General features: G+C 38.3%; 2 protein-coding genes across 2 annotated transcripts; both read left to right on the top strand.

The window, feature by feature from the left end:
* On the top strand, positions 4,778-8,074 carry LOC108662797. The gene is made up of 4 exons (XM_018124379.1): positions 4,778-6,610; positions 7,034-7,108; positions 7,202-7,332; positions 7,441-8,074. Exons 1-4 carry the CDS (start codon positions 4,778-4,780, stop codon positions 8,072-8,074), a joined length of 2,673 nt encoding a protein of 890 aa, XP_017979868.1.
* LOC108662796 (uncharacterized protein Mb2253c-like) lies at positions 8,629-9,189 on the top strand. Its single transcript, XM_018124377.1, has one exon. The coding sequence runs from the start codon at positions 8,629-8,631 to the stop codon at positions 9,187-9,189; it is 561 nt and encodes a 186-aa protein (XP_017979866.1).

Here is a 13,477-nt window from a genome sequence, read left to right as displayed (position 1 = left end):
CTTGGTCTTGACAAGTGCTAGGGCGAAAAATTTACCGATTTACCCCCGAGGTGAAAAAATTACGATTTTTCCCCTATACTCCGAAATGTACTGGAATCACATTATTTCTACTTTTCAACCTCAAATAACACTAATATTGATCAATATTAACCAAATGGGGTAAAAACTTATTTTATAAAAATTCTCGTTTAGTCCTCTAGTGGCAAAATTACCATTTTTGCCCTTGTGCTCCAAAAATACCGGGAATCACAATTTTTCATTGCTAAACATCATTTTATACTCTAATAATCATAATTATATTTCATATAATTATTCTTGGTCAAATGTGATCAAATCTTGGTTAAAAATCTCCATTTTATCATCAAATAGTAAAATGACCGTTTTGTCCCTAATCGGTCAATTTTCCTGATGGACTCCAAACTGGACCTTGAACTCCGAATCACTATTCTAAGCCATTCTGTTGGTTTTTAGAATTTTCAAATTCCTCTTAGAATTTCTATTTGAACTAGTTCAAGACTCGATTTAACTTGTACCACTTGGTATAATACCGTTTTATAATCGAGCTTGACAAGGTCTCACATTTACACCCTTTGCTTTAAATTCCTCTCCAAAAAAAAAATAATAATAAAAGCCATGGAGTAGGTTACGTCCAATGACGTGATAAATACCCACGACACTGGTTGCTATTTTTTTTATTCTTATTTATTTTTATTTATGCAAGTTAATGTAACCCACCGTACTGACTTGAATATTTTTTCGTTTGTCATGCACCCATTTGCATCATTACATATAGGGAAATATTGGCTATACAACAACTGATTGACTGAAGGAATCTTGATTACATCTATGGCATCGTCATCGGCAAGCTCACTCAATAAATACAGGAATGACTATGAGGTAGAATTACAAATGGGACAAGTCCAGCAAACCGAGGGGGACTGTTTGGCTAAAGGGCATATCTCGACTCTCTTAGAGAAGGTCCACCTTGATCTTAGACAAAATGACCTTTTAGAGATGATAGATATTTAGGAGCAATGGAGGCGAAATAGTTGAGATAGTTTCTGCACCAAGTATGGGCACATCGCATGGCTTCTCTATGTACATGTAGATGATCAACTACTTAGGGCAATCACTCAATTTTAGGATCCCTTTTACTGGTGTTTCATGTTCAATGAAGTAGATATGACACCGACAATAGAGGAGTATTCATCATTACTCCACATAGATCAAATGCAACCTGATAAGGTATACTGAAGGGCTCAAAAGATCGGGCATTGGAGGAAATTGGCTAAGTTGTTGAACGTCACCACCGAAGAGGTCGATCAAAACTTGAAGAAAAAAGGAGACACTGAAAGCCTTCCATGGATTTTCCTGAATAATTACATTAAGAAACACAAGGAAGATGAACAAGGTTATCTTGCCTTTGCCTTGGTAATATACGGGATGGTAATTTTCTCAAAAATCCTAGGGCATGTTGAAGTTTCAATCATTGATTTCTTTAACCAAGTAACGAGGAACATCAATCCAGCTCCAGCCATCATAGCTGAGACATTGAAGTCACTGAATTGTTGCAGTCAGAAGGGTGAAGGGCATTTCATCAGATGTACCCAACTTCTCACGATATGGATAAAGAGCCATTTTGAGTGCAAAGTTGATAAATTTCGAAAGCCATTCCTCTCATCAAGTTGCCTTATTCGTGAATTCTGCGAAAGCGAATGGTCGGTTTGTAAGAGAAAAGAAGAATGGATCGCCAGACTTTGGAAGCTTATCAGCGTAGAGGTAACTTGGAGGGCTCCTTGGATGCCTAGGATACAAGTGATGTACAAATGTGGGGACGAACCGTGGGTACCACTGATGGGACCGTGGGGAATAATTAGTTACGCCCCAATAATGGTACGAAGGCAATTCGGGTCGAAACAGTTTGTACCAATGACACATAGGCTCAACCAACTAGAGTTCACATACGGCGAGCTTGGAACTCTTAAGAAGATCCAAGATATTATTCAAGCATGAAAGAAAACAAGTCGGGTGGATCAAGGAAGATTCACTAATGAGGTCACCACAAGATACTTAACTTGGCATGCTCAACGAGTAAAAGATGTTGTATACCCTCTAGAAAGCGCATCCAAATTTCGTTTTGGTCCAGAACCTCAAGATATCCTCTTAGAAAGTGAGCTGGCTAGAAAAAGACTAGAGACCGAAGTGATGAATATGAAGCGTAGATATGAAGCAGAACTTGAAGAAGTAAAGAAAGAAGCCTCAAGGAAAGTTCAAAAGGCTTTTGATGAACGGTACGAGTGGAAAAGCAAGTTTGAAAGTTCTAATGCGACATGTTCATCTTTAGTCACCAGGATCCAAGGAATGCAAACCATTAATAATTCTTTGCAGAACAAGATACAATTGTAAGAACGGACCATACAAGAACTAAAGAGTGATTGTAACTTAATGGAAGTAGCAATGGAAGGCTATAAAGAGCAATATAAAGCCAGCAAGCAAGAATACTTCCAAATACGAGAAGTGGGAAACTCGTACGAGCAAGAACTCCGAAGGAAGCAGTCTGAGATGGAATGGATATTGATGCGAATGAGGGAGGTAGCCTACAATGCAAGAGAAATGGCAAACAAGACTGAAGAGCTAAGAAGGGAAATTCTTCCGAAGGATGAGCTTAGTGAATGCTTAATGGGCCACCTCAAGCCAGTACGGGACCAGTATGATCGAGTGGGTCATTTCTTTTGAAGTCAATGATGTAACTGTTTTAAGTGGTGATGTAATTGGATATTTGGCTTTCATGAATCAAGATTTCTTATGAAAATTGTTGTTGGATGGCCAATACTTTTCCACTTGCATAATTAGTTCCATAAAGACATGTAGACAATATAAAATTTAACTCTTGCCATGATCAATTCTTAATTATTTGAAAACAAGTAAAATAAAATTAAAAAATAAACAATTTTTTTTCCTCATCACATTCATAAAATAAGAATGCATCTAATTCATGTTTATGATTTTAAAAAATAAGGATTCCAAGATAGCGCGACGACCTAAGATTGGTGATCAGCGTGTTTATAACACTCGTCGACGAGCAAGGATCATGGAAGAAGAACAAAGGGAACGAATGGATAGAATGGAAATAGCTCAAGAAGAAATGAGAGAATAGTTAGCAAAGATGATGGAATTGATGATGAGCTTAAGTAAAGGAAAAAGAGTGGTTGAAGAATCAGCTCCGTTAGAAAGCCCACAAACACAGGACGCTAGGAATGATCCGCCTTATCCCCTAGGGTTTACTCCACCCCATGCCCAAACTTTTCAAAGGGTCCATCCTCAAGTGACACTGCCTGCTTATTACAATGTATCACCCCCAATGGGCCATCAACCAACTCATGGGCAATTTGGGTCAAATTCTGGGACAAATCCTGCTGAACCAATACATGTTCTGGATTTAGACGATCCAAAAGAGCAAGAAAAATTAAAAAAGAGTTCATCACAGATAAGGGAAAATGAAAAAGTCAAGAAAAAATATGACTTGTTGGAAGAGCACCTTCGTGCTATCGAAGGAGTTGATAGGTTTGGTACTATGGACGCAGCCGAACTATGCTTAGTGCCTGATGTACTGATCCCTACCAAGTTCAAGGTTCCGAAATTTGAAAAATATGACGGAACGAAATGTCCCATGGCACATATTACCATGTATTGTCGGAAGATGGCTACACAGTCTCATGATGACAAGCTACTGATCCATTTCTTTCAAGACAGCTTGACTGGGTCAGCTACTCGGTGGTATGTACAGCTGAATCGAAATCATATTAAGACTTGGAAAGATCTAGCAAGAGCCTTCGTAGCCCAATACAAGCATGCGGCTGAATTAGCCCCTGATCGGTTGTCATTGCAGACTATGGAAAAAAAGCAAAGTGAGAACTTTAAGGAGTATGCTCAAAGGTGGAGGGATATAGCAGCGCAAGTTCAGCCTCCTCTCACTGATAAGGAAATAACTATGTTGTTCATAAACACACTATGAGCTCCATTCTATGAGCGCTTCATTGGTAATGCCACGAAAAACTTTGCGGATTTGGTCTTATCTGGAGAAATAATAGAATGAGCTATCAAAAGTGGAAAAATTGAGGGGAACGGAACCACTAGCTCTAAGAAAGGAACCACGTTCAAGAAAAAAGAAGCAGATGTGCAAGTAGTTGCCCATGACAGACAATAAACCCACAATTTTAGCCCATATCACTCGTACCCACCATACCAACCCTTCTATCCGAACATAGGCAACATCTCACAAAATCCATATGTGTACCAACTTGCCCCACAACCAACATTCCAGAACAATGTTCTCCCATAAGCTCCACCACCAAGACCGGTAGCTTCAACCAATATTTCTGGTAATGGTCAAAGAGGACCTAAAACTACCCTAGAAAAACCTAAGTTTGATCCTATCCCAGTCCCTTACACTACTTTGTTTGCACAACTCATAGAAAATCAACTCCTTGCTCGAACTACTTTAGAACCACTTCGACCTCCTTTCCCAAAATAATATGACCCGAATGCACATTGTGATTACCATTTTGGAATTCAAGGGCACTCCACCGAGAATTGTACTGCTTTAAAACATAAAGTCCAAGCGCTCATTAAGGTAGGACTTTTAAATTTTCCCAAAAAGGACAGTTCAAATGTTAATGGGAATCCTTTGCCTAACCATGGAAGTCCAATAGTGAACGCCATACATGAAGGGATGATTCGAAGGGTGAAAAAGAGTATTAATGAAATTCAAAAGCCAATGGATAAAGTGTTTGAGGCGTTGTTCGAAATAAATGCCATCACTCCAGAACCCATAAACACAAAAGAATTGGGTCATGATCTCACTCATTCTTGCAAATTTCATATGGGGGCAGTTGGGCATTCCATTCAAAATTGTAATGGCTTTCTTCATAAGTTGCAAGAATTGATGGATTTGTCGGTAATTGAGTTTTATGAAGAAGGCGAAGAGGATTTGGTCAGAACCATAAATGAAGACACCCCAACTGAAGTGGCATCAAGTTTATTTGGGGTGAACAAACCTAAACCTCTCACCATCTTTTATGAAGAAAACAGGAGTCCGATGAATGACACATCCCCTACTGTTGTCGGCAGTGGCATCACTATTGAAATTCCCAGCCCGTTCTCGTATAAGAGTGAGAAGGCTGTTCCTTGGAATTACGAATGTAATATCCTAGGTATGGCCCCTCTTACTTCCCAAGTATCTTCTACAGATCTAACTAGCATAGGAGGTATAACACGAAGTGGACAGTGTTATTCTCCTGAGATACTAGAAAAGGTTGAAAAAGAAAAATCAAATCAAGGAGCAGATCTGAAAGAAGCAAGTACCTTCTTCAAGGACCAAACAACCAAACCTCCTGTCGCTCTAAACAATGAGGTTCAAAGGCTTGTTACGGAAAAAGAAGTAGGTGAATTTCTCAAATTTATCAAACACGGTGAGTATAGTGTGGTGGAGCAATTAACAAGAATGCCTGCTCGCATCTCGCTGTTATCTTTGCTCTTGAACTCGAAAGCACACAGGAATGCGCTACTCAAGGTTTTGAATCAAGCTTACGTGGCTCATGATATATCGGTGAAAAAGTTAGACCATATCGTGGGAAACATTACAATGGGGAACTTCGTTGCCTTTAATGACGAGGAAATTCCATCGAGTGGTCGGGGAAGTAACAAAGCTCTACACATTACCATCAAATGCAAGGACCACGCTATGCCCAGGGTCTTGATCGACAATGGCTCAGCTTTAAATGTCATGCCTCGTTCTACCTTAACCAAGTTGCCTGTAGATATGTCTTATATGAGAACCAGCCACATGGTTGTAAGGGCTTTCGACGGAACAACAAGGGAAGTGGTAGGGGACATTGAACTACAGATAAAAGTTGGCCCTTGTATTTTTGAGGTCCAATTCCAAGTCATGGACATCGCCCTGTCTTACAATTGCTTACTAGAGCGTCCATGGAATCATATTGCAGGAGCCATACCATCTTGCCTTCATCAAAAGGTTAAATTCATAGCTGAGGGCCAACTGATAAGTGTATCTACGGAGGAAGACATACTGGCTATTCAACCCACATCTACTCCCTATGTAGAGGCGGTAGAAGAAGTCCCAGAATGCTCTTTTAGATATTTTGAATTCATTAATGCTACTTATGTGGAAGAAAGAGAAGTGATACCGACTCCTCGTTTGTTAGTAGCAACTAAAATGGGGGTTAAGCAGATAGTGGGAAAAGGATGCCGTGTTAGTTTAGGGCTAGGAAAGAATTTACAAGGAATTAATTGTCCCTTGACTCCAATCAAGAATGAGGAAAGGTTTGGTTTAGGGTATAAACCTACCAAAGAAGAGAGAAAGAAATTGGTAGCCCAAAAGAAGATTAAGAGGATGGTTCAGCTTCAGGGAAAGGAAAAAGAATTTCAGAAAAGGAAAATTTCGCACCTATATGAGACTTTTCGCTCCGCAGGTTACATTCATCCCGAAACACCAACAAAGGTCAATCAGGTTCTGCAGATGTTTGATGAGCAATCAATCCATATGATCAAAGATGAAGAACCTAACGAGAAGGTCCCCGCTGTGTATCCAGTACTGCCAGGAGAGGAGTTAAGCAATTGGACAGCCATGAAGTTGCCCATCATCTTTAAGTCTTTGGAAATGTAATAAACGATTTTACCTAAATGCTTATGCCCAAGGGCGTTAAGAGTAATTTCTTATTTAAATAGGGCTTTCTATTACCTTAATCATTTAAATAAATGACAAAGCATGATGTGTTTCATAATTCATTAACCTTTTCATATATTTCCTTTTTTCTTTTAGCCAACAAATACTTGCCTACACATGTGTCCGATTTTACTTATTTGCAAGTCTTTAAATAATGAACATGAAGACAATCTAGAGAACAATTTGAAATTTGATTTCGAGAAAATTTTAAATGTTGATGAATTGAAAAATAAAGAGGAGGTGGATGACTATGACTTACCTCTTGATTTGTCGAGATTGTTGGAACAGGAGGAAAGGGAAATTTTACCTCATCAAGAGCTCACAGAAATGATTAACCTTGGAAATGGGGAAAAAAAGAAAGAGGTTAAGATTGGCACCTCGTTATCATCTGATGAACGATAGAAGATAGAAGAACTGCTTTGTGAATATGTGGATGTGTTTGCTTGGTCATATCAGGACATGCCAGGTCTTAATACTGACATTGTTGTCCATAAGTTACCTTTGAGCCCAGATTGCAAGCCTATTAAACAGAAATTGAGAAGGATGAAGCCAGATATGTTGCTAAAGATTAAAGAAGAAGTAAAAAAGTAATTTGATGTTGGGTTCTTGGAGGTGGCCAAGTATCCTGAATGGGTAGCTAATATAGTCCCAGTTCCTAAGAAGGATGGAAAAGTTCGAATGTGCGTTGATTACAGGGATTTGAACAGGGCGAGTCTGAAGGATAGCTTCCATTTGTCGCATATCGATACCCTTGTGGACAATACAACAAAACATGCTCTATTCTTATTTATGGATGGTTTTTCAGGGTACAATCAGATTAAGATGGCACCTGAAGATATGGAAAAAAGAACGTTTGTAACCATGTGGGGAACGTTTTGTTACAAAGTAATGCCATTTGGATTAAAGAATGCAGGTGCCACCTACCAAAGGGCAATGGTGACTTTGTTCCACGATATGATGCATAAAGAGATAGAGGTATATGTGGATGACATGATTGCAAAATCTTGTACAGAAAGAGATCATACTGTCAATCTCAAGAAGCTGTTCGAGAGATTGCGAAAGTTTCAGCTCAAGTTGAATCCTACAAAATGTACTTTTGGTGTTACTTCTGGGAAATTGTTAGGGTTCGTAGTAAGTGAAAAAGGAATTGAAGTGGACTCGGATAAAATACGAGCTATTCAAGAGTTGCCACCTTCTAAAATACAGAAAGAAGTGAGAGGATTTTTAGGGAGGTTGAATTACATTGCTCGATTTATATCCCAACTCATTTGCAAATGGGATCCAATATTCAAGCTGCTTCGGAAACGAGAACTAGGAGAGTGGAATTAAGAATGTCGGATAGCCTTTGATAAAATCAAAGAGTATCTCACGAATCCACCAGTGTTGGTACCACCAACGGCTGGAAAACCTCTATTTTTGTATTTGACTGTGAACAAGAATTTCATGGGATGTGGACTGACGCAACATGATGAAATTGGAAAGAAAGAACAGGCCTTATATTACTTGAGCAAGAAATTCACAAAGTATAAGTCCAAATACTCTGTGCTCGAAAAGATGTGTTGTGCGCTAGCATGGACCACCCAAAGGCTCCGACAATATATATTGTATCATACAACGTGGTTTGTGGCAAAATTGGATCCCATCAAATATATTTTCGAAAAACTTGTCCTGTCTGGAAGAATAGCACGATGACAAGTTCTACTGTCTGAGTATGATATTGTATATGTGTCCCAAAAATCAATTAAAGGGAGCGTCATCGCTTATTTCCTCGCAGATCGAGCTACTGAGGATTATGAACCTGTAAGTTTTGATTTTCCAGATGAAGATTTGATGGCCATCTTGCATATTAGAAAGGACGGTTCCAACAACTTGATCCCTAGAAAATGTATTTCGATGGGGCATCCAATGCTTTGGGGCATGAAATTGGAGCAGTGTTGATTTCTCTAGATGGAAAATATTATCCAGCCACGGCCAGGTTGAATTTCAACTGTACTAATAATATGGCTGAGTATGAGGTGTTGGTAATGGGATTACAAGCTGCAATTGACATGAGGATCGACATGATAGAGGTTTACGGAGATTCAGCTTTGGTGATATGTCAAATGAGAGGTGAATGGGAAACGAGAGATTCTAAACTGATCCCATATCAGAAGTTGGTTACAGAATTAAGCAAACAGTTCCAGAAAATCAGCTTCAATCATTTCCCTCGAGAAGAGAATCAGATTGCTGATACTTTGGCAACTCTTGCAGTAATGTTCAAAATAAATGAAGCAGCCGTTGTACGCCCTTTCGATTTAGAAATCCGAGAAGTCTCTGCACACTGCTTGAACGTTGAAAAAGAGATTGATGGTAAGCTATGGTATCATGATATCGTGCAATACATTAAGCACCAGGCATATCCTGAGAACGCCATGGACAATGACAAGCGGGCCTTAGAAGATTAGCAACGGGTTTTTTCCTGAGCGGAGAAGTGCTATACAAAAGAAGTCGAGATCAAGTACTTTTGAGATGTGTGGATGCTACTGAAGCTAACAAAATAAAGAAAGAAGTCCACGAAGAAACTTGTGGAGTTCATGCTAATGGGCATATGTTGGCCAGACAAATTATGAGAGCTGAGTATTATTGGTTGACATTAGAATCAGACTGCATAAACTTTGCTCGAAAATGTCACAAGTGTCAGATTTATGCAGATAGAATCCATGCTCGACTAGCCCCATTGCACGTTTTCACAGCACCTTAGCCATTTTCAATGTGGGGAATGGATGTGATTGGGCTTATTACGCCAAAAGCCTCCAATGGACATCGATTCATATTGGTGGCCATTGATTATTTCACGAAATGGGTAGAAGCAGTTTCTTATGCCAATGTAACACAAAAGGTGGTGTGCAAGTTCATCCAAAGGGAGATAATATGTAGATATGGGCTGCCAAAAAGGATCATTATTGATAATGCAAGCAATTTGAATGGTGCGATGGTGAAGGAGGTTTGCGCTACATTCAAAATCAAGCATCATAACTTGACAACTTACCGTCCGAAGATGAACGGAGTGGTAGAGGCAGCCAGCGAAAACATCAAGAAGATTATCGAAAAGATGACTGAAGTCTATAAAGACTGGCATGAAAAACTTCTTTTTGCCTTGCACGCATACCGAACTTCTGTGCGTACCTCCACGAGGGCAACTCCGTACTCATTAGTATATGGTACAAAAGTAGTTCTACCTGTTGAAGTAGAAATCCCATCATTGAGGGTGTTGATGGAAACAAGATTAGAAGATGCTAAATGGGTCTGTTCTCGTTATGAACAACTAAATCTGATTGAGGAAAAAAGGCTTGCGGCTCTTTGTCACAGTCAAATGTACCAACGAAGGATGATGCGAGCATACGAGAAAAAAGTTCGTCCCAGGCAGTTTCGAGAAAGAGAGTTAGTTCTCAAGAGAATACTCCCTAATCAAACTGATTTTCGAGGAAAGTGGATGTCAAATTGGGAAGAACCATATGTGGTGAATAAGGCTTTTTTAGAAGGAGCTTTAATTTTGGCTAACATGGATGGGGAAGATTTGCCTAATCCGATAAATGCGGATGCGGTGAAGAAGTACTATGCTTAAAAAAAAAATAAAACACAAAATATAAATAAAAAGGAGAGGGTTTGTGCTGAAAACTCGAAAAAGGTAACTCATACCCAAATGAGAGGGCTCACGCTAAAAACCCGAAAAGGGCTGCTTAAGGCCAAAAGGTAGGAATTTGGAATGAAAAGTGTCAGCCCAAGTAGAGTATCAGATTGAGGCAAAAGTACACTATGAACAGAACTCCACAGTTTCACAAAGCAAGGGGAGTTATGATGTCTACAACCTACAGATTTGCTCAAAGCATCAATCAAGGACAATTCTTGAAGTCGGAAGTTAGATTGTTTTCTTTGAATGGTCCAAGTGTTCATTACTTAAAAGATCTAATGTTTGCTCTGTAAATTCTCCTCTCCTTGAATTATTTGAATTCCCATATATGAAACTCGCTTTTTCTTCTTCATTTCAACCTCTTAATTCTTTACCATCCCGTGATTTCACATAATGATTGTCATAGAGGTGAATGATGACTGGTAAAAGAAATATGCTAATTAAACAAGAAATTATACTCATTGTTCAGCAAAAGACTTAAGGATGAGACAAAGGAATGGTAGAGCTTTAAATCTAAGCGAAAAGTCAAATGTAAAAAAAAAAGGTGCTTAAGGGAAATCTAAAGTTACCAAAAGTAATCAGAAGGAAAGTAAACGATCAAAGATGATCGAAAGCTGCAGTGAAAAATCAGATGAAGCAAAAGAAGGGTCTTGGAACCTTAATAAGTCATAAACATGAAAGCCTTCTATCATTTCAATCATGCATACATGCCTAGCCATGCACATGGTCATTTTCAAAACAAAAATCAAAATTTATTAACACCCCAAGCTTCGAAAGTAGAAATCCACTTGACCTAAAATGTTAAGGTCATAAAACTTTGATAGAAGTTGGCATCAATTTTTAAATCGAACCTATTGTGAGATAGGTCGAGCCTAGATCAAGTATAGAAACTTTAATTTTTAAATCGAACCTATTGTGAGATAAGTCGAGCCTAGATCAAGTCTAGGGACTTTAATGTTTAAATTGAACTTGTTGTGAGATAGGTCGAGCCTAGATCAAGTCTAAGAACTTCAATTTTTAAATCAAATTTGTTTTACGATAGATCGAGCCTAGATCAAGTCTAGGAATTTCAATTTTCAAAATTGAACTTGTTCTAAGATAGGTCGAGCCTAGATCAAGTCTAGAAATTTTCATTTTTAGAACGAACCTATTTTGAGATGGGTCGTGCTTGAATCAAACCTAAAAATTTCATTCTTTTACGAACCCAAGTCAAGCATAGGGACTCCATATTTTTAATCAAACTTGTTTTGAGATAGGTTAAGCCTAGATCAAATTGCTAGAATAAAACTTGCCCCAAGATGAATTGAATACGGTGTCTATGTCTTTGCACTATTCTTGATTCTTAAAAATGTAAAAAGAGGGGCAACTGCATACACCAATTTCAAAAAATAAAAATAAATAATAATGAAATATAATTAAAAAAACAAAAAAAGAAAAAAAATTAAAAAATGAAGAAAAGGGGAATGAACAGGAAGGGACTGAGCGTGTGCTCAGCCCCTTCTCCAGTCCATCATTACAGGGCATTAATGCCCTGAAAGGTAGTCGGATTTGGGGAGGACTGGTCACCTCCGGCTACCAACCCTTCCTGTTTGCCAGAGACATGTGAAATCATGCTCAGAAGACAAAAAGGGGCACTTCTAACCGATGGGGGGAAGGGAAAAACAATTTTTCAAGAACAAAAACCAGAGAGAAAAACGATTCAAAAAAGAGAAAGCCCATCTGTAAAAAATAAAAAATTAAAAATTAAAACCACAAAAATCAGAACCAAAGGCAAATCAAAAATCCTAACTTTCTAGCAACCATTCTACCCTAGCCACAATAGAAAAACCAAAAAAAAAAAACAAACGAAACCAAAAAGAGAAACAAAAAATCAATAAAATGGGGAAGGGCAGTAGGCAAATCGGAGTTAATTTTTAGTTCTTTTTTTTCCTTTTCATTGGTTTTTTTGGGTGGTTTCAAGAGAGGTTTGGGCTACTGGTTGAGAGATGGAGGAGAAAGTAAGGGGTTTCAGATGTGGGTTTAGAGGTCAGCGGTGAGAAGCTTAAGTTTGATTCAGTTAAGGAAGAGGAGAAGTTTTTGGGCAAAAAGAGGGAAAGATCCGAGCCGTCGGTGGACGAAAGGAGAAAGAGAAATCTAGGCCACCGTTGGAGAGAAGGAGAGAGAGATCTAAGCTGTCGATTGGGGTGTTAGAGAGAGGGGAAGCCGTTGGCTTAAGGGAGAGAGGAAGAGAAGAAAAAAGCGTGAAAGCAGTGCCGCACACCAGATCCGACGACGGTGGAGACCTGGCTGAAGAAAGGGTCGATTTTAGAGAGAAGGGAGAGCATTTGGCCAGCTAGAGAGAGAAAATAAGAGAAAAGAGAAAAAAAAAGGGTTTATATACTAAGGCTTAGAACCTAAATAGCATCGTTTGAGGGAGACTTGTGCACCAAAACGGTGCATTTGGAGGGGAACTTAGTGGGCCAACAAAGTGGGCTCGAGGCACTCTTTCCTTGGACTGGTCTTCTTGGGTCACTGCTTAAGCCCAAGTCAAGTAAAGGCTTTTTTTTTTTTGTAGATATATTATGACTTGGGCTGGTCCATTTTGTTTAATTTTAAAATTATTGTATAATCGTGTGAGATTGAGTTCAAATTATTTTGGCATAATATTCTAGAAATTGTTAGGTAATATTTTTAGAGTTAGGAAATTAACATAAACAGAAAAGTATGTAAATAATAATAACAAAAAGATAATAAAGTAAAAATATATTAAAAAAATGTATAGTTATAGAAAGAATTTAAATTTAAGAGAAAATTTATTGAAATGTGCAAACCTTGGTACATGAAACATACATATAAAACAAAAAATAAATATCTAAACAAAGCATAGTTGTAGTAATGGATTTAGTTTAGTTAGAGAAATAAATAATAAAAAGAAAGAAGGATAAAAAAATAAAAAAAGAAAAAGAATAAAAAGACATGGGAGTAGGTAAATGGTTAACAGAAAATAAAAAAATAAATGAACAGGTAAAATAAAAATATAACAAAATAAAAGAAAAGGTAAATGTCTGTCAATACGGGTTAAA

The sequence above is a fragment of the Theobroma cacao genome, chromosome 7 (assembly GCF_000208745.1).
Source record: "Theobroma cacao cultivar B97-61/B2 chromosome 7, Criollo_cocoa_genome_V2, whole genome shotgun sequence".
Taxonomy (NCBI): domain Eukaryota; kingdom Viridiplantae; phylum Streptophyta; class Magnoliopsida; order Malvales; family Malvaceae; genus Theobroma; species Theobroma cacao.
The sequence above is the reverse complement of the archived record's forward strand: the minus strand, read 5'-3'. Positions and strand labels throughout refer to the sequence as shown.